The sequence below is a fragment of the Musca vetustissima genome, unplaced genomic scaffold (assembly GCF_032173495.1).
Source record: "Musca vetustissima isolate MV318-11 ecotype Yass unplaced genomic scaffold, APGP_CSIRO_Mvet_v1 utg2483, whole genome shotgun sequence".
Lineage (NCBI taxonomy): Eukaryota > Metazoa > Arthropoda > Insecta > Diptera > Muscidae > Musca > Musca vetustissima.
In genome coordinates this window covers 349,583-367,480 of record NW_026886224.1, presented here as the reverse complement: position 1 = coordinate 367,480, position 17,898 = coordinate 349,583, and the positions used below count along the sequence as shown (strand labels likewise).

At 32.1% G+C, this 17,898-nt stretch overlaps 2 protein-coding genes across 2 annotated transcripts; both read right to left on the bottom strand.

Moving 5' to 3' along the window:
• Window positions 1-986: 986 nt before the first annotated feature.
• LOC133333742 (zinc finger protein 572) lies at window positions 987-8,512 on the bottom strand. Its single transcript, XM_061542034.1, has 8 exons — window positions 8,381-8,512; window positions 7,864-8,308; window positions 4,226-5,212; window positions 2,114-2,200; window positions 1,704-2,013; window positions 1,487-1,647; window positions 1,253-1,402; window positions 987-1,178 (listed from the first exon to the last, which is right to left on the bottom strand). The coding sequence occupies exons 1-8, from the start codon at window positions 8,510-8,512 to the stop codon at window positions 1,006-1,008; spliced, it is 2,445 nt and encodes an 814-aa protein (XP_061398018.1). The 3' UTR covers window positions 987-1,005.
• Window positions 8,513-11,419: 2,907 nt separating this feature from the next.
• On the bottom strand, window positions 11,420-14,383 carry LOC133333741 (protein Son). Its single transcript, XM_061542033.1, has 2 exons — window positions 12,158-14,383; window positions 11,420-12,088 (listed from the first exon to the last, which is right to left on the bottom strand). The coding sequence occupies exons 1-2, from the start codon at window positions 14,381-14,383 to the stop codon at window positions 11,420-11,422; spliced, it is 2,895 nt and encodes a 964-aa protein (XP_061398017.1).
• Between the last annotated feature and the right edge of the window lie 3,515 nt (window positions 14,384-17,898).

Here is a 17,898-nt window from a genome sequence, read left to right as displayed (position 1 = left end):
AATACTGAAGATAAGTAGGAATAAAATTGGAGTAAAATGTTTATTGCTATTGCATAAAAATTAAAGCAATTATAAAATAATTTTTTTCAAATACAATTTGTTACAAAATTTGGATAGAAAAACGAAATATTAAAATAAATATGAATATAAAACCAGTAAATCGTCATGAAATAAACCCCTTAAACGGCATATACATTACAACTTTTTGCCGGGCCAACTTTATAAGGATTTATTTGACATATATTCAAAAGAATTGACAATTGAAACCCACTGGGTTAACGAAATCCGGTTAAATATAAACGTACTATTATTCATGAGGTATACATTAAAAATTTATTTTATAAAAATATTAAAAACAATTTTTTTTTATTTTTTATTTAGAATATTTATTATAGTTTAACATTTAGCATAAATATTTAATAATTAGTTTAAAATATATTAATTAAAATTGTTTAATATAAAAATAAATTATGAATAGTTTTAAAAATATCAAACAATATATTTATTATAAAAAAAGTTTTATAGATTAAACCTAAAATATTCATCTAAATGGATTATTAAAAAGGAGTAATAAGTTTTAATAGGTGTTTTTTATTTATTTAGTGAAGGTAAAATTTTTAAAATATTTGGTTTCGTTTTGCATTTAAAAGCCTTTGGCTCAACTACTAGTAATACATTATCATTTATTTTGCCATTTAACTTAACTAACAATTTGAATTAAAATATATGTGAATCTTTTTTGGTTTAAAATAAATGCAATTTTTTTTATAAATATACCTTTTGAGCATTATACATTTACTACTACAATTTTTTAATTTTCGCTTATTTCTTTATATGTATTTGTTTTCTTTAAAAACTAATGGTCATTTGTGCTATATTCTTTATATATAATATTTAATATAATATGTATATTATTATTTTTGTATTGGTTTCCAAGTTTCACAAAAACTGTGTTTAAAACAAAATACTTTTTTTTCTTCTAAATATTGTCTAATAAATTTATTGCTAAGTAATCACAATATTTACCAAGTCATCCAACGGCAGCTCTGTGTTCTTTTTATTATTATTATTGTTGTTATTGCTAATATTATTTTTGTTATTGTTGGTGTTATTATAATTCGAATTTAGATTTGTATTTGCAGCCACTTCCTCTTCGTCGTGCATTTTTTTCATGTGCCCTGAAGGTGTAAATAAAAAAATAGTATTTTGCTTATAGTTAATATTATTCGGTCCCCCGGGGGGGAATACTTACATTTAAATTTAATGTGTGTTACAAAACTTTCACTACACAAATCACATTTGTAATAGGTCTTGCCGCTGTGAATCCGTTCATGTAAACGCAATGATTTTTCAAACAGATATGAACGTCCACATGTGGTGCAGGTGAAATTCTTCTCGAGAACTAGAAAATAATAAAAAAAAATATATTTTTTTAAATAATCTACACCTTGATAAGACTTACAAAATATGTTCACAAAAATCTTACCCTCATGACTCCTCCGATGCTGAGTCAGAACATATTTCAAAGCAAATCCCTTGCCACAAATATCACATATATTGGGTTTCTCGGAAGAATGTGTCTTCAAATGCCATTTCATATCCTGGGAACGTTTAAAACGTTTCGGGCACTGGGGACAGGCGTGAGGCCTAAAAATCTCACATGAATCAACATTTTGAAAAATACCAAATTGAAATTTCATTACCTTCCCTCCACCGAATGCACAGCCATATGCCGCTCCAAGGCCGATTTCATATTGAAACGTTTATCACATTTTTCACAATGGAACAAACCAGTAAAACTTTTCGGTTTCTTATTCATAATGATGCGTTTATTATTGGCGATTTTTACAGCTCCTTTATTCTCCTTATGGTCTTCGAGCATATGATCCCTGAGTACCAGTTCGTTGTCGTAACGCTTACGGCACAACATACATTCGGTTTTTTCAATCAGTGTCAAGTTGTCCAAATGGTATTCGAGCATGTGTAGGCGTTTTTCGAAGTAGGAGATAAAAACTGGTGATAAAAACAAGCACATTAAAGAAAATTAAATTGCAGTAGGACCTTGGGGCCCAAAGTTAAAATGGTTTAGCTATTTTTTTTTTTAAGAAAATACCTTCAGGACATCTCGCGCATTTGTAAGGTTTTTCACCACCATGTTGCCGAAAAATATGCCATCTCAACGTTTTTAAATGAAAGAAATCTGAAATGAAATACTTTAAGATTATATGAAAAAATCTACGCCTTGAGAATATTTGAAAAAATTTATTTTTTTTTATACGCCTTAAGAAGATTTGAAAAATATTTTTTTTATAAATCTAGGCCTTGTTGGGCCATGAAAACATATTATTTTGAAAAAAATATTTTCTTTATTAAATCTACGCTTTGAAAAAAATATATTTTTGGAAAAATATTTTTTTTATAAATCTATGTACGTCTCGAAAAAAATATTTTTTTATATATCTACGCTTTAAAAAAATTTTTTTTCTAAATCTACGTTATGAAAAAAATATGTTTTTGAAAAAATATTTATATTTATTTTTTTGAAAAAATTTTTTTTTTATAAATCTACGTCTTGAAAAAATATTTTTATTATAAATCTAGGCCTTGAAAAAAAAATTTTTTTTATAAATCTACGCCTTGAAAAAAATATTTTTTTTATAAATCTACGCCTTGAAAAAAATATTTTTTTTATAAATCTACGCCTTGAAAAAATATTTTTTTTATAAATCTAGGCCTTGAAAAAAATATTTTTTATAAATCTAGGCCTTGAAAAAACATTTTTAATAAATCTACGCCTTGAAACAAAAATTATAAATATACGCCTTGAAAAAAAATATTTTTTATAAATCTAGGCCTTGAAAAAAAAAAAACATTTTTCATAAATCTATGCCCTAAAAAAAATTTTTTTTTTGAAAAAATATTTTTTTTATATATCTAGGCCTTGAAAAAAAAATTATGAATCTACGCCTTGAAAAAAAATTATAAATCTACGCCTTGAAAAAACATTTTGTATAAGTCTACGCCTTGAATTTTTTTTTTTGAAAAAATATTTTTTTTATAAATCTACGCCTTGAAAAAAAATATTTTTTTTTATAAATCTAGGCCTTAAAAAATATTTTTTTTATAAATCTAGGCCTTGAAAAAACATATAAATCTACGCTTGAAAAATCATTTTTTATAAATCTACGCTTCAAAAAACATTTTTTATAAATCTACGCTTGGAAAAAAATATAAATCTACGCCTTGAAAAAATATTTTTTATAAATCTACGCTTCAAAAAACATTTTTTATAAATCTACTCTTGGAAAAAAATATAAATCTACGCCTTGAAAAAATATTTTTTTATAAAACTACGCCTTGAAAAAATATTTTTTTTATAAAACTACAACTTGAAAAAAAAATTTTTATATAAAACTACGCCTTGAAAAAAATTTTTTTTATAAAACTACGCCTTAAAAAAATATTTTTTTTTTAAATCTACATCTTGAAAAAATATTTTTTATAAATCTAGGCCTTGAAAAAATCATTTTTTATAAATCAACGCCTTGAAAAAAAATATTTTTTTATAAATCTAGGCCTTGAAAAAACATTGTTTATACATCTACGCCTTGAAAAAATATTTTTTTATAAATCTACGCCTTAACAAAATATTTGTTTATAAATCTTACAAAAATATTTTTTATAAAACTGCGCCTTGAAAAAATATTTTTTTTATAAATCTACGCCTTAAAAAATATTTTTTTTATAAATCTACGCTTTAAAAATATTCTTTTAAAAATCTAAGCCAGGAAAAAAATATTTTTTTATATATCTACGTCTTAAAAAATATTTTTTTTTTAATTTATGCCTTGAAAAAATATTTTTTTTTAATTTACGCCTTGAAAAAATATTTTTTTTTTAATTTACGTCTTGAAAAACTATTTTTTTATAAATCTACGCCTTAAAAATATTTTTTATAAATCTACGCCTTAAAAAATATTTTTTATAAATCTACGCCTTAAAAAATATTCTTTTAAAAATCTAAGCCTTGACAACAAAATATTCTTTAAAAAATCTACGCCTTGCTAGGCCTTAAAGCAATATTTTATTAAAAATCTACGGCTTGAGGGACATCGAAAAAATATTCTTTAACAAATCTACGACTTGATGAGTTTCAGAAAAATATTCCTAAAAAATCTACACCTTGAGGACTGTGGAAAAAATTTCTTTCCTAGCATTTACTTACACTTCCCACAAAACGAACAAACTTCTTGACTGCGAAATCCGGTATGCGTTTCTTCGTGTACCTTCAGATGCCGCTGATTAATAAACAAACGATCACAATAGCTACATTTTAGCTGTTCTTTGGGATTATGCCATTTCATGTGATAATTTAGACTTTTACTCGAGCAAAAACTTTTCGCGCATAGCGTACAATCGAAATCCGTTCCGCTATGGTATTTCTCTACATGATTTCGTAAATTAAATTTATCAGCATATTTTTTACCACACACCTCGCAAGAATGCAACTTTTGACTATGTGCCTCTTTGAGATGTGTGGTACGTGAAGCGGCATCCATAAAACATTCCTCACAATATGGGCAATTATAGGGATTATTGTGGGAGGCATGAAATTCGGCGATATGGTTCAATAATTCCTGCTGAGTTTGAAACATTTCACTAGCACCATTTTTCCATTTGTAACAATATTTACATTCGAAGGTGATATTTAAATTATCGGCTTTGTAATCCGTTTCTTCCTCTTCCGCTTCTCTTTCCTCCTCAGCCTTTTCCGTTATTCCATTGTTATTATTTGTTAGTAAAAATTCTTCGATTTCATTCGGGTAAATATTATTCTGATTTTGATCCCGAGAATGATCAATAATGATATTATCATTGATTTCGGATTCTGCTTCTCGATCTTCGATAACATCCACAAATTCATCGATTAGCTCTTCGATGAGATCATTTTCATCTAAATCGTTGGTATCTTCTGTTATTATTTCGTCGTGGTTGGTGTTGCTGTTGTTGTTGTTAGTGCTATTATTATCATCTAGGAAATCGTTGGGACAACAATTTGTTTTGTCATTTTCGTTAATTATAACGGCAGTGTCATTTGTTGTATTTGTTGTTGTTATTGTTGATAACGATCGAAATGAAACCTCGGTGTTATTGTTGTTGCCCACATCATTGGCCATAGTTAATATGCTGTCCAAGGAGGACTTCGTATGAACTGAAATAAAAGAAGAAATGTTAAAAAAATCAACGCCTTGAAAAAATATTTTTTAAAAAATTCACGCTATAAAAAAATATTTTTTAAAAAATCTTTGCTTTGAAAAAATATTTTGTAAGAAAATCTACGCCTTGAAAAAATATTTTTTAAGAAATCTTGGCCTTGAAAAATATTTTTTTGTTTAAATGTACGCCTTGAAAAAATGTATTTTTTCTAATTTTTTTTTAAAAAATCAACGCCATGAAAAAATATTTTTAAAAAATCAACGCCATGAAAAAATATTTTTTTAGAAAATCTACGCCTTGAAAAAATATTTTTAAAAAATTAACGCCATGAAAAAATATTTTTTTAGAAAATCTACGCCTTGAAAATTATTTTTATTAATCTACAACTTGAAAAAATATTTTGTAAAAAATTTGCGCCTCAAAAAAAAATAAATAAATAAAAAAAGCAAAAAAAATCTACACCTTGAAAAAATATTTTTTTAAAAAATCTACACCTTGAAAAAATATTTTTTTAAAAAAATGTACACCTAGAAAAAATATTTTTTTAAAAAATGTACGCCTTGAAAAAATATTTTTTATAAAATCTACGCCTTGAAAAAATATTTTTTTAAAAAATCTACGCCTTAAAAAAAATATTAAAAAAAACTAAGCATTATAAAATATTTTTTTAAAAAAATCTGCGCCTTAAAAAAATACTTTTTAACAAAATCTAAAAAATCTACGCCTTGATAAAATATTTTCTAAAAAATCTACGCCTTGATAAAATATTTTCTAAAAAATCTACGCCTTGATAAAATATTTTCTAAAAAATCTACGCCTTAAAAATACTTTTTAAAAAATTCTACGCCTTAAAATATTTTCAAAAAAATCTACACCTTGAAAATATATTTTTGTATAAGTCTATGCCTTAAAAAAATATATTTTTTAAAAAAATCTATGCCTTAAAAAAATATATTTTTTAAAAAAACCTACGCCTTGAAAAAATATTTTTTAAAAAATCTAAGCCTTAAAAAATATTTTTTAAAAAATCTAAGCCTTAAAAAATATATATTTTTTTTTTAAATCTACGCCTTTAAAAATATTTTTTTTTAAATCTATACCTTGAAAAAATATTTAAAAAAAAACTACACCTTGAAAAAAATATTTTTTTTAAATCTACACCTTGAAAAAATATTTTTTTAAAAAATCTACACCTTGAAAAAATATTTTTTTTTTAAATCTACACCTTGAAAAAATATTTTTTTTTTAAAATCTTCACTTTGAAAAATTTTTTTTTTAAAAAAATTTACACCTTGAAAAAATATTTTTTTTTAAATAAATCCATGCCTTGAAAAAATAAATTTTTTAAAAAATCCACGCCTTGAAAAAATATTTTTTTTTAAAAATCTAAGCCTTGAAAAAAATATTTTTTTTAAAATCTAAGCCTTGAAAAAATATTTTTTTAAAAAAATATTTTTTTTTTTAAATGTACGTTTAGAAAAAATATTTTTTAAAAAATCTACGTCTTGAAAAATATTTTTTAAAACATCTACGCTTTGAAAAAATATTTTTAAGAAATTTTGAGGCTTTAAAATTATTTTTAAAAAATCTATACCTTGAAAATATTTATTAAAAAATCTACGCCCAAAAAAATATTTTTTAAAAAATCTACTATTTTTTTAAAAAATCTACGCCCAAAAAATATTTTTTAAAACATCTACACCCAAAAATATTTTTTAAAAAATCTAGAGACTAAAAAAATATATATTTTTAAATCTACGCCTTAAAAATATTTTTAAAAAATCTACGCCTTGAACAAAAAATATTTCTTTAAAAAATCGACGCCCCTTTTCAAATCTAAACCATACGCCTTGCTACACAATCCTGCATCCTTCCATCAATCATACGCTCCTTCATTAAACCCAGCCACAAAACATTTCCAATTACATCTAATAGTCCTCATAACACTCCATTCTAAATTACCTCTTTCATTTCCGCAATCAAACAACAGAATTCCGCCCACACCTCCCCTAAAACCATTTGCTAATTACAAAAAGTCCCATAAAACTTAACAAATCAATAAAAAGTTACCACATAAATGGGTCGGGTTGGTATCCACATGGATGCTATGTCATCTGTTGTTGGCGACACATCCAACCAAAAAATAAACAACCACATCTACATTCCCGGATGTCTAAATAGCTTTGATAGAAAATTTTGCAAACAGTAGTTAAAATTCAACCATTAAAAAAAAAATGAGGACGTCACGAGGTGGATGAGATGAGGTTAAAAGGTTTGGCGGGTGGCGCACCACCAAAAAAAACACATCTCAAAATCAACAAGAGTCCATTGACCTGCCTCAATTAAAAACAAAATGAAACGAAACGAAAAACAAAATAAAAACACAAACAAATCGTAGTAAAAAGAAACAAAACAAAAACAAACCAACAACAACAATGCCGAGTACGAATGTGTGATAGATTCCTCTTTTTCGCCTGCCTCTGTCTGTGTGTGAGTTCGAGTGTGTTTGGAACTATTTTTCGGCTCTCCGAGTATTACTGCAAACAATTGAGCAGCAAAAGGAATATTTGCATACCCAAGTAGAAGAGACCTACTTTTTTGGGGGGAGCCCATCATCTCCTGGGATTGGTGGCTTCCAATACTCACCAATATCATTATTATTACTACTACTACACGATTTGAGTAGATTTTCTGCTTCGACTTCGATGACTTGTCGTCCTGTTGGGGTAACAACAATTGTGGTTGCTAAGGATGTTGTTGCTGCTGCGGCTTGTTCTACTACTGCAGTATTTGTAACACTTTGTGGGGATATTGTGGTTGTTAAATTGTGCTTATCCATTTCAATGGAGTGCTGTTCATAGTCTTCATATACTACTTGGTCGTCTCCCACACAGCCCACACTCTCAACACCATTGTCCCCCTCACCATCATCCTCCTCATCGCCCTGTATACTCTGGCTATCGATTTTATCAAATATATTGCTTAAAATTTGTTGGGCCTCCAGGCATTGCAGGCGAAATTCCGCCACGGTGCAAAATTTCGAAAAACAATCGGTGCATATTTTTTGGGGCAGGCCATCATTGCATGATATCTGTATGCGAGAAAAAAATTAATTTAAATATTTTTCTTTAAGAAAAATCTGAAGGGCTGTTGGGATACCTACCTTAATTTTCCAGCCACTCAAGACAATGTGTATACGCTCTGTTTCAGGTTTCCAATGCTGGACATTAAATAAATCCAGCCACTGGGAAGGATTATCGAAATCACATTTGGCACAAGTACGACATGTTTCCATGATGAATGATGATGCCTTGATTTGCTGCTCTCCTTCTTCTTTTCTTTAGTTTAAGAAAACAATATTTAAAAGTTTATGTTTTCTTTGTACAACATCAAATCTCAGTGATATACACACTCACACAATCAACCCAATTTATTTGCCTCTATTTTTCTTTCGTTATTACACACACAAATTAGCTTGGCCCTTCTTCACAAATTTGACATCCTTCTGTTGCGAGTTCCAATTGGCAACTGATGTTAAATTCTCCCAAAAAATCGTTATTACATTAAAACTGTGCTTGGCTTTTGTTTGCCGTTTGTTGTTGTTGTTGTCCTGCTTTTCTGCCTCATCATCAACAAGGCAGGCAAAAACAAAAATCAGCAAACCATTCAGCCAGCCAAACAACCTCCTTAGTCGTTGTGTGCTATCGCCTATCTAACAAAATTATGTTATGCTGCGTACTCTCACAATGTGGTGGCCCAACATTTCTACATCGTTTTTCTATGTTAAAGTCGTCTTCTTCGTCTTCGTAATAATAGTAACACACTTTTTATTAGAGGCCTGAAAACCTCGGTCAAACTAATTTCAGTTCTGTTCTGTTTGTTTTTCTATGCCAATAGGAGCAAGCAGACTCCTGTCTGCCTGCCTGCCTGCCTAACACAGAGAAATCAGCCGTTAGTTAGTGAGAGTAAATGTCTTCTCATTCACTTTGCAAATTTCCGGCTCTCCTGTGGGAGCAAATGTCACTAGGTTGAGTACACAATTGAAGTTATGTGCAACAACAAAACACAATTAGGCACACGCACAGTCACTTGCACACAACGCCAACGGTTAACAGACGACCTTCACAGTTGTTTGCTTTTTTTCTTGTTATGTTTTGTTAGATGTTGATGATTTGCTCTCTATATCTGTTTGCCTGAGTGTACAGTGTGCACACAATGACAGCCAAGATGACAATAATCAACGGAGGACAAGTCAAATACAAGGTACAAGTGTTAGACTGCACTTTGGCTAAAGCAACTACTACAACTATTTCTGTCGTTGTTGTCCTTGTTGTTGTTGCAATTTAGTTGTTCAAGCATTAAAAAAGGGGTTAAAAACCTGGCACCTTGTAATCGTCGCCCAAGACAAAACAACAACAACGACGACAAAACAACGCAAACTTTTACTCAAGCATAAAAATGCCTTTGGCTCACAATACGAATTTTGGAGGTCCTACAAGGAGAGCAAAACAACTGTTAAAACAAATACACAACACAACAAATCTCAGCTGAGTGCAGTCGTCAATGTGTTGTTGTTGCTATCATGCTCACCCAGTTGTTGTTTGTTTACATTTTTTTCGTATGGCAACGAAGCATTTGCGCATAAACATGCTGCGGAGAAAGGACGAACAACAAATAATAGAAATTAAAAACATAAACAAATGCACACACACACGCACACTCCCATACACACACACAAATTAAGTGAAAGGTTTTGTTGAGATGATGTCGAGCAGCAGCACAATCAATGTTATCAAAGTGTCAAACACACAAAAAAGCTTTCTCATAACATTTATTGGCACAATGGGTTAAGGTTATATGCAGTGTTATTAAAATGTTTTGCATACTTTTAGGCGTTACAATATTCATTATACGAATTGGAGAAAAAAAAATAACAATAAATTAAACGAAATCGATTAAAAAATTATGAAATATAATAAATTATGAAATATAAATGATACAATACAAAAAATTAATAAAATAAAAAAAAGACATAGAATGTGCCGATTTAAAAACATGCAAATATGGATTGAATTAGAGACCGACACATTTGTGTTTATGGGGGAGCGTATGATTGATGGAAAGCTGGAGAGTGCAGCTAGGCGTATAGTTCAGATTATAAATTTTTTAATTTAAAATATTTTTTATTTCCATTAAATCATGAAAATAAAAAATATATATTCATTCAACATGTAGATTTTTTAAAGAATATTTTTTCAAGGCCCAGCAAGGCTTATATTTTTTTTTAAAGAATGTTGTTTCTTAGGCTCATCAGAGCGTAGATTTTTTAAAGAATATTTTTCCAGAGGGTTATAAAGGCGTCGATTTTTAAAGAATATTTTTTCAAGACCCATCAACAAGGCGTAGATTTTTTAAAAAATGTTTTTTTTCAAGATCCATCAACAAGGCGTAGATTTTTTATAGAATATTTTTTCAAGACCCATCAACAAGGCGTCGATTTTTTAAAGTAGATTTTTTAAAGAATAAATGCGTCGATTTTTAAAGAAAATTTTTTCAAGACCCATCAATAAGGCGTAGATTTTTTAAAGAATATTTTTTCAAGATCCATCAACAAGGCGTAGATTTTTTAAAGAATATTTTTTCAAGACCCATCAACAAGGCGTCGATTTTTTAAAGAATATTTTTTCAAGACCCATCAACAAGGCGTAGATTTTTTAAAGACCCATCAACAAGGCGTAGATTTTTTAAAGAATATTTTTTCAAGACCCATCAACAAGGCGTAGATTTTTTAAAGATTTTTTATTTCAAGACCCATCAACAAGGCGTAGATTTTTTAAAGATTTTTTATTTCAAGACCCATCAACAAGGCGTAGATTTTTTAAAGATTTTTTATTTCAAGACCCATCAACAAGGCGTAGATTTTTTAAAGAATATTTTCAAGATTAATAAAATATCAAATATTTTGTTTGAATAAATATTTTTTATTCATAATTTTATTTACACAACTAAACATAAGGCTGTATATATATATAAAGTACATATGTTTATATGACATATAAATTTTATATACTAACTACACTAACAAATATATAGAGAATTAATGTGAGAAACAAAAAAATATATATATTATTAAATTCATTGCTACTAAAAATAAGAAGTAGCCGAACGAGAGACGTAGAGCCCATCCCGTTTGTTTTCTTTTTTAATCTGGTGGCAAAATACCCATTTCTTGCAGACATAATTTAGCTGCCTGAAATTTGGCTTCTTTCTTGTTATTGCAAAGTTTCGATGGTGTAAAGGTTTTATCATTAACCTGTACCGAGAATAAAAACATACGACTGTGTGGTGGGCCACTTTCCTGGACCACAGTATAGAGTGGTGGTGTCCATTTGTTTTTCGTCGTAATTTCATTTAGCAAACAAACGGGATGTTTGTTTTGGGGATTTTCAGGAAGTCGTTGATTGGCGGCGGCGGGACCATTATTACGTTGAACAACACCACCTCCACCACCTTTTTTGGATTTCGTTGGCCGTATATCTTCTTGGGCTACGAGGCCACGTTTATCTAATTTAACATCGAGTAGTAAAGGTTGGAGTGAGCCATTCTTTTCTCGACCCAGACCCTCACCAGGTTTCCAACCCATTTTTTGCAACAGATGCATGCCCATGCCACCGGTTACCGGTTTGGTGGAGGTCAATTGATCACGTCTGGCCCAATGCTGGGGTCCCGAGTGTAATTGATTGGGTTTGAGAACATTGACACCGGTGCTGCCAGTAAATTGCCCTGGCAAATGTTTGGATGCAGCCCATGTGGTCATTTCTTTTTGGGAATTATACATCATCTTTATGGCCTCGGAATCCATGGGATTTTCCTGAAATAAAAAGGGAAACGATATTATTGGAGAAAAACAAATGAATTATGTGTGTGTGTGTGACTGTACCTGTAACCGCCGCATGGCATTTAGCCTTTTAGAAATAATTGCCGAAACATCCATTGGCTGGGATGGAGGCTCAGGAAAAACTGAAATTGAGGCTGGGTTGGAGGTTGAGGAGGGAACAGGCACATCGGGGGTAAAACTAGTTGGCGCAGGTTGTGTCAACATTTGTGGTGGTATCGCAGGCATCCCTGGCGGGGGTACTGGAAGTGTTGGCGGCACTGGCATACCACCATGCATAGTTTGTTGTGGTGGTTGACCATAGAAATAGGGAGGTGGTACTGGTGGCGGTATACACGCTACATTTTGGGGAGCAGGAACAATACTGGTTGGCACAGTTGTAACAGCTGGTGGCATTTCAGGGCTGGTGGTGGAGGTGCTCTGCGTTGTTGTTACATTTGTTGCTGCACCTGTATTGTCCACTGGCTTAAAGGCGGGCTCTTGCTCACTTTCCTTGGGCAGCGGTTTTCCCAGGGCATTCTTCGCCACCGAACTTTTAAATATCGATGTGGATTGTGTTGCTGCCGGCAGTACTGGCAGTGGTGGTAGTTTTTCCTTCGGTTCCACCGGTATCCAGGCCTCGGTCATACGATGTTGTTGCCCCGAAGATACCGGAAATTGCATTGTAATTGTCTTCGTCTGTTCTTCGGTCTTAGCTGGTGCTGGCACAATCGGTTTCGAGTTACGTATATGCATTACAATCGGTTCACGTTCCTTTATTTGGAACGGATGATGGAAGGCCTTGGCATTACCCGACTTATCAATATCTGAGCCCTCATCAGAACTCAACTCGGAAAGATGTTCTCCGTTGGATATTTTCTTACAAAATTCTGTTAAATCTTCGACAGTACGTCCGCCATAACGCATTTTCAGTAGCACCTTATCCTTGACGTCTTCCGTCATATTAGCACAGCCGGGTAAATTACCACGTTTAAACATGCTAATGGCATTTTTACGGGCAATTTCCAGGAGGCGTTTCTTATCGATGCCCAGATCACGGGAACGTGATCGAGATCTGGAACGATGGGAATAATTTCTACCGCCACGACGATAGCTGCCACCACCATCACGATCTCCTTCTCTTCCTGTTCTATCACGAAATCGTTCTTTGGTGTAGTGGCGTTCGTTATCCCGGCTTCGACTGCGTTTTGCCCCAGCATAAAAACTATTGTGACTTTTATATTTGTTATCCCGTCTCTCTTCCAAGTAGTCCTCCTCATCGGATAATGAAATTTCTGATATTTCACCATCCTCGTGGCGTTTGGAACTGCTACTCGTCCCTTTGTCCACCGGTTCAGTTTTAATTTTAATCGTTTCAGACTTATCCTTGTCATAATGTTTAAGATCTTTGGAACTGCTGCTATAGAATGGATTAACCTTATCATCAGTCTTACGACGTTTATGAGAATCCTCATGATGATCTTTGTCATGATGTCTCTTGTGATCCGCGGCGGAAGAAGAGGAGGTTCGCTTTTCCAATGAATCTCTTCGATGATGCTTATCATCAGTGCTGTGATGTGAGTGGTGTTTGTTAGAGGTGTCTTTCAACTTATCACCATTGTGTTTATCCCTATCCTTACTTTTCTTCCTATCCCCCGACGTCGTCAATTTGTCTTCTTCTTTAATTCTAATCTTTTCCTTATCCGCATCCTTACTCTTCTTCTTGGATTTCGATTTCTCACCATCTTTATGCTTGTGTTTATGTTTCTTTTTCTTTTTGTGTTTCTTCTTGTCGCCAGATGGGCTGCTGCGGCCCTCCTCCCCCTCTTCTTTTGCATCACTTTCGGAGTCGCTGTGATCATCACCAGATTTACTCCGTTTATGTTTCTTTTTCTTGTCCTTTTTACGTTTCAGTGTTTTTTCAATTAAATTTTTATCGTCCAGCAATTCTTCGGGTGGCTTGGCATTGAACACCTTAAAGAGTTCTTCCAATATCTCATTAGAACTCTTTACCGGTTCAATGTTTTTCTTTTCATCCTCCTCCTCGTCGTCGTCAGCATCAGTATCCTCACCCGAACTATCCTCTTCTTCATCTTCAGAACTTTGACTTTCATCGCCACTCTTCTTTAATTTCTTCTCATCTGTCTGCCCCGCTGTTGATTTCTTGCCCACCTTAAGTTCCTGTATCTTTTTTTCCACTTCTGGATCGAATTTTTCTTTTTTAATTATGGCCTCAACGAGGCCTGTAGAAGAATCCTTGGTATCGCCAGCGGGTTTAGATTCTTGTGCCATCGTTTTGTGTCAGCAAATTGTTATTGAAAATATAAACAAATACTCCACCACCTTGGTGCTGTATTAATAAAGCCCTATCACCAATTATTTCTTTATATTTTATAGCTTTTCTTTTAAATAATTTAATATTTGTTTTGGAAAAAGCCTCTCCTCCTCACCAAAAAAACATTTTGCTTATGAAATGTCAAAATTATGGAAAACGAGCTGTGTTTAGTTGACATACTATAATTGAGGGTTGCCATGATGTTTGTTTTGTTGTCATTACAGTTGATTCGATAAAAAATCGATAACAGCCAGTAATAGAAGGTGTAGTGTGTTGATAAGTAATATTTGGAAAATGTAACAGTGTTTTGGAATCTCGTATTGTCCGAATATATAAATAAAACCATAAATAATTGGTCTGTTCCCGTTCTGCATGAATGTACTTGTTTTTTTTTTCTATTTTTTGTCGATTTAATAAAGGAAACTTTTTATCGCAGTCAAAAGTACTTTACAGGGAAAAATACCAAATAAAAAATTCCTTAAGGGCTAAACAGAATGTTTGCGTTGAGCGTTTTTTGTTATCGCGTTAACGCACGCAAAAAGTTAAAATATATTTAACTTAAAAGCGCAGCGCACATCAACTTCATGCGTTAGAGTTATCGTTTCCTTGTGGTTGTTGTATTTTCGATAACACAAAACGCAACGGATGGCTCAACGCGAGCATTCTGCTTAGCCCTTTAAGGTCGGGCATGATTGAGATTGAAAATCTCCACCATGGGCATTTTTATAGGTCTGTTCCAGAAACTGCAAAATTGTAATTTTTTTACTATATTATGGTCTGTTCCAGTACTGCAAGAATCTACTATTTTTTACTACGATAACGAATTTTTCTTTATGGTATCGAAAAATATTGCGAAGAATTGTAGATTATTTCAGTACGGAATCCATTACAGGGACAATCTCTTGCCCCTGGAATGGCTCCTTAGAGCTTCACTAGTCCTGCACGTATGGATTGATAATAAAAAACAAAAACATAAAAGGTAGAGGAATACGGTAGCTTCCGGGCTACGTTGATACTATGGTCATCTAAGCCTCTCCTTATAGTCAACAGAATCAGTCAGGTATGTCATACGTGCGTCGGCGATAACCAATAAACCGGTGCTTCTGAGTCAAGTGCGCATAAAAGGCAAAGGGGCAAAGAGTGTATGCTATTAATAGACCTTGGAAATTCCGCTGCCAATGACTGCATCCACATTTTCAAAGTCCAATGAGGTATTGGCCAGGAAGGTATATTTGGGGATAATCTTTTTCTGCCAAAGATATGTTGACCAAGACTTCAGTAAATTCAGCGTCAAAGATTTCCTCCGATACCAGTAAAAGTCGTGAAGAAGTAAACCGTGACTACCATCAAAAGGTCACTAGGACACTTCAAATCGAAATAATTCTCCCATGGCCTCTGTAAAGGTAGTGACTAAGAAGTAAAATTACTAAACAAGTCAGAAGGCTGAAAATGCTCGCAGCGACTTTAGTGGGAGCTGTTTCTATACCCTTAGTAATGGAGAGGATCTTCAACAGAGTACAACAGGGGAACATCAACCTGCTGCAATGAAGTAAAGGGCTAAGCAGAATGTTCGCGTTGAGCCACCCGTCGCGTTATGTGTTATCGAAAATACAACAACCGCAAGGAAACGTTAACATTAACGATTGAAGTTGATGTTTACTGCACTTCGGAGTTAAATATATTTTAACTTTTTGCGTGCGTTAACGCGATAACAAAAAACTCTCAACGCGAACATTCTGCTTAGCCCTTAATTGTAGCTGCAAATATTTTAACTTTCTGTCTCGTATGCATCAGTAGCAACAATGCAGGATGATGGGAAGGCACCTTCAGGTTGAACACAATGATCTTCTGATTTTCGAATGGAGAGGCGGCGAGGACTGTTTCAATGTTTTTGACATCTCAAGACCATGTTTTATTCTAAAACTTGACCAAATATTACGATAAGCGTTTTTAAAAAAGTAAACAACTCAACAACCACAAGGAGACGATTAATCAGCGCGGAATGTTGTTCTGCGTAGGAATTTTAAAATACTTTTCTACATTCTGTGTGTGTGTGTGTTGATATAATATAAAAAAATTTGCTTTGGCATTGAATCCGACAAATTTTTATTTAATTTTTTTTATAATACGTTAAAATTATTTATTTATTCATTTAAAAGGAAATTTGACCTATAGCGTAAAAGTGTTATTTTTCATTATAACACTATTATATTTTTTACAATTTTTTTTTTCAAAAAAATTTCTTCTTTTTATTATGAAAAACAATTAAATTTACAAAAATCGTCTTTTTTCTTCATTCAATTGTCAAAAAGACGCTACATTAGCAACACTGTTTAGCGGCAAAAGCAGACGATAAATTCCTATCGATTGTTTGACATCAAAACAAAAAACTTCCTATCGATTGGCAAATGACGTTTGACAGTTGATAATAGGAAAAAATATACTTGTTCGCTTGTGTTTCTTCGCATAATTAAAAGGAAAAGAGTGGCGTATAAATTTTGATTTGTTTACACGAAAAAAGGTGTTAAAAATAACTTTTGCTAATATAAAACGATATACAACATAAACAAAATACAAAAAATAAAACTAAAACGAAAAAGAAGCATTCAAAAACGAAACAAATCAAACGAATACAAATACAAGAGTTGAAGAAAAAACAATCTTTTATACAGGGGTGTGGTTAAAAAAAGTCAAGTGTACTCTGCAACAACAAAAATTCACATTCTATGCGAATATTTTTTGTGATATTTAAAAAAAAAATTATGTGAAGTGAATTATTTTTTCAAATCACTGGACAAGAAGTAACCAAGAAGAAATTTTGAAACGGGCGTAGCGAAAAAAAGTATACAAGAACGAACAACAACAACAAAACGTGAAAGAATGGAAAGGTGTTGTTGTTTAATTCAAACGACGTGTATAGAATTAATTAGTTATTAAAAAAGGCAAGACAGACCAGACGTTTAAAGGAAGACGATAGATACGGCCAGCAAGTGCGCGGGAGCGAAAGATCGAGGGGCCAGCCAACGTATCTTCTTTTTTTATGCAAATGAATTTATTCTAAACAAAAAGAAAACAACAAGAACAAGAAAAAAACTCGAAAAAGAAGAGCAGCAGTAGAAGAGAGTGTGGCGGTGGATAGGAGGCGGCAGCGGCGGTCTTATGTGATTGTTGGTTGGTATCATCATCATTGTGGGTCATTGTATTAGTTCGAGATTCCATTTGATGCAATGAAGCAAATGTGTGCTTTGATGAGATATTCACTAAAAGAAGCAATCATCGTTTAGAGAAAAATAGAGATTTTATTTTTTTCTACGTTTTGCGGAATCTCTGCGTATAAACAAAATAACAACAACAACAATAACAGCCGCATAAACGAAAGAGCACAACTAACCATAAATGCAACAACAAAATTAAGAAATCTTTTTTTTTTTCGACGATTAGAGCTGCTGCCCGATTGCGGGTGCTGCGACTG

Coding starts and splice junctions, on each gene's coding strand:
- LOC133333742 (XM_061542034.1), bottom strand. CDS start 8,512: ATGGAAACATGTCGTACTTGTGCCAAATGTGATTTCGATAATCCTTCC. Junction 8,309..8,380: donor TGAGTGGCTGGAAAATTAAG/GTAGGTATCCCA, acceptor TCTCGCATACAG/ATATCATGCAATGATGGCCT. Junction 1,648..1,703: donor GTGCATTCGGTGGAGGGAAG/GTAATGAAATTT, acceptor TGAGATTTTTAG/GCCTCACGCCTGTCCCCAGT.
- LOC133333741 (XM_061542033.1), bottom strand. CDS start 14,383: ATGGCACAAGAATCTAAACCCGCTGGCGATACCAAGGATTCTTCTACA. Junction 12,089..12,157: donor ATGCCATGCGGCGGTTACAG/GTACAGTCACAC, acceptor TTTTTATTTCAG/GAAAATCCCATGGATTCCGA.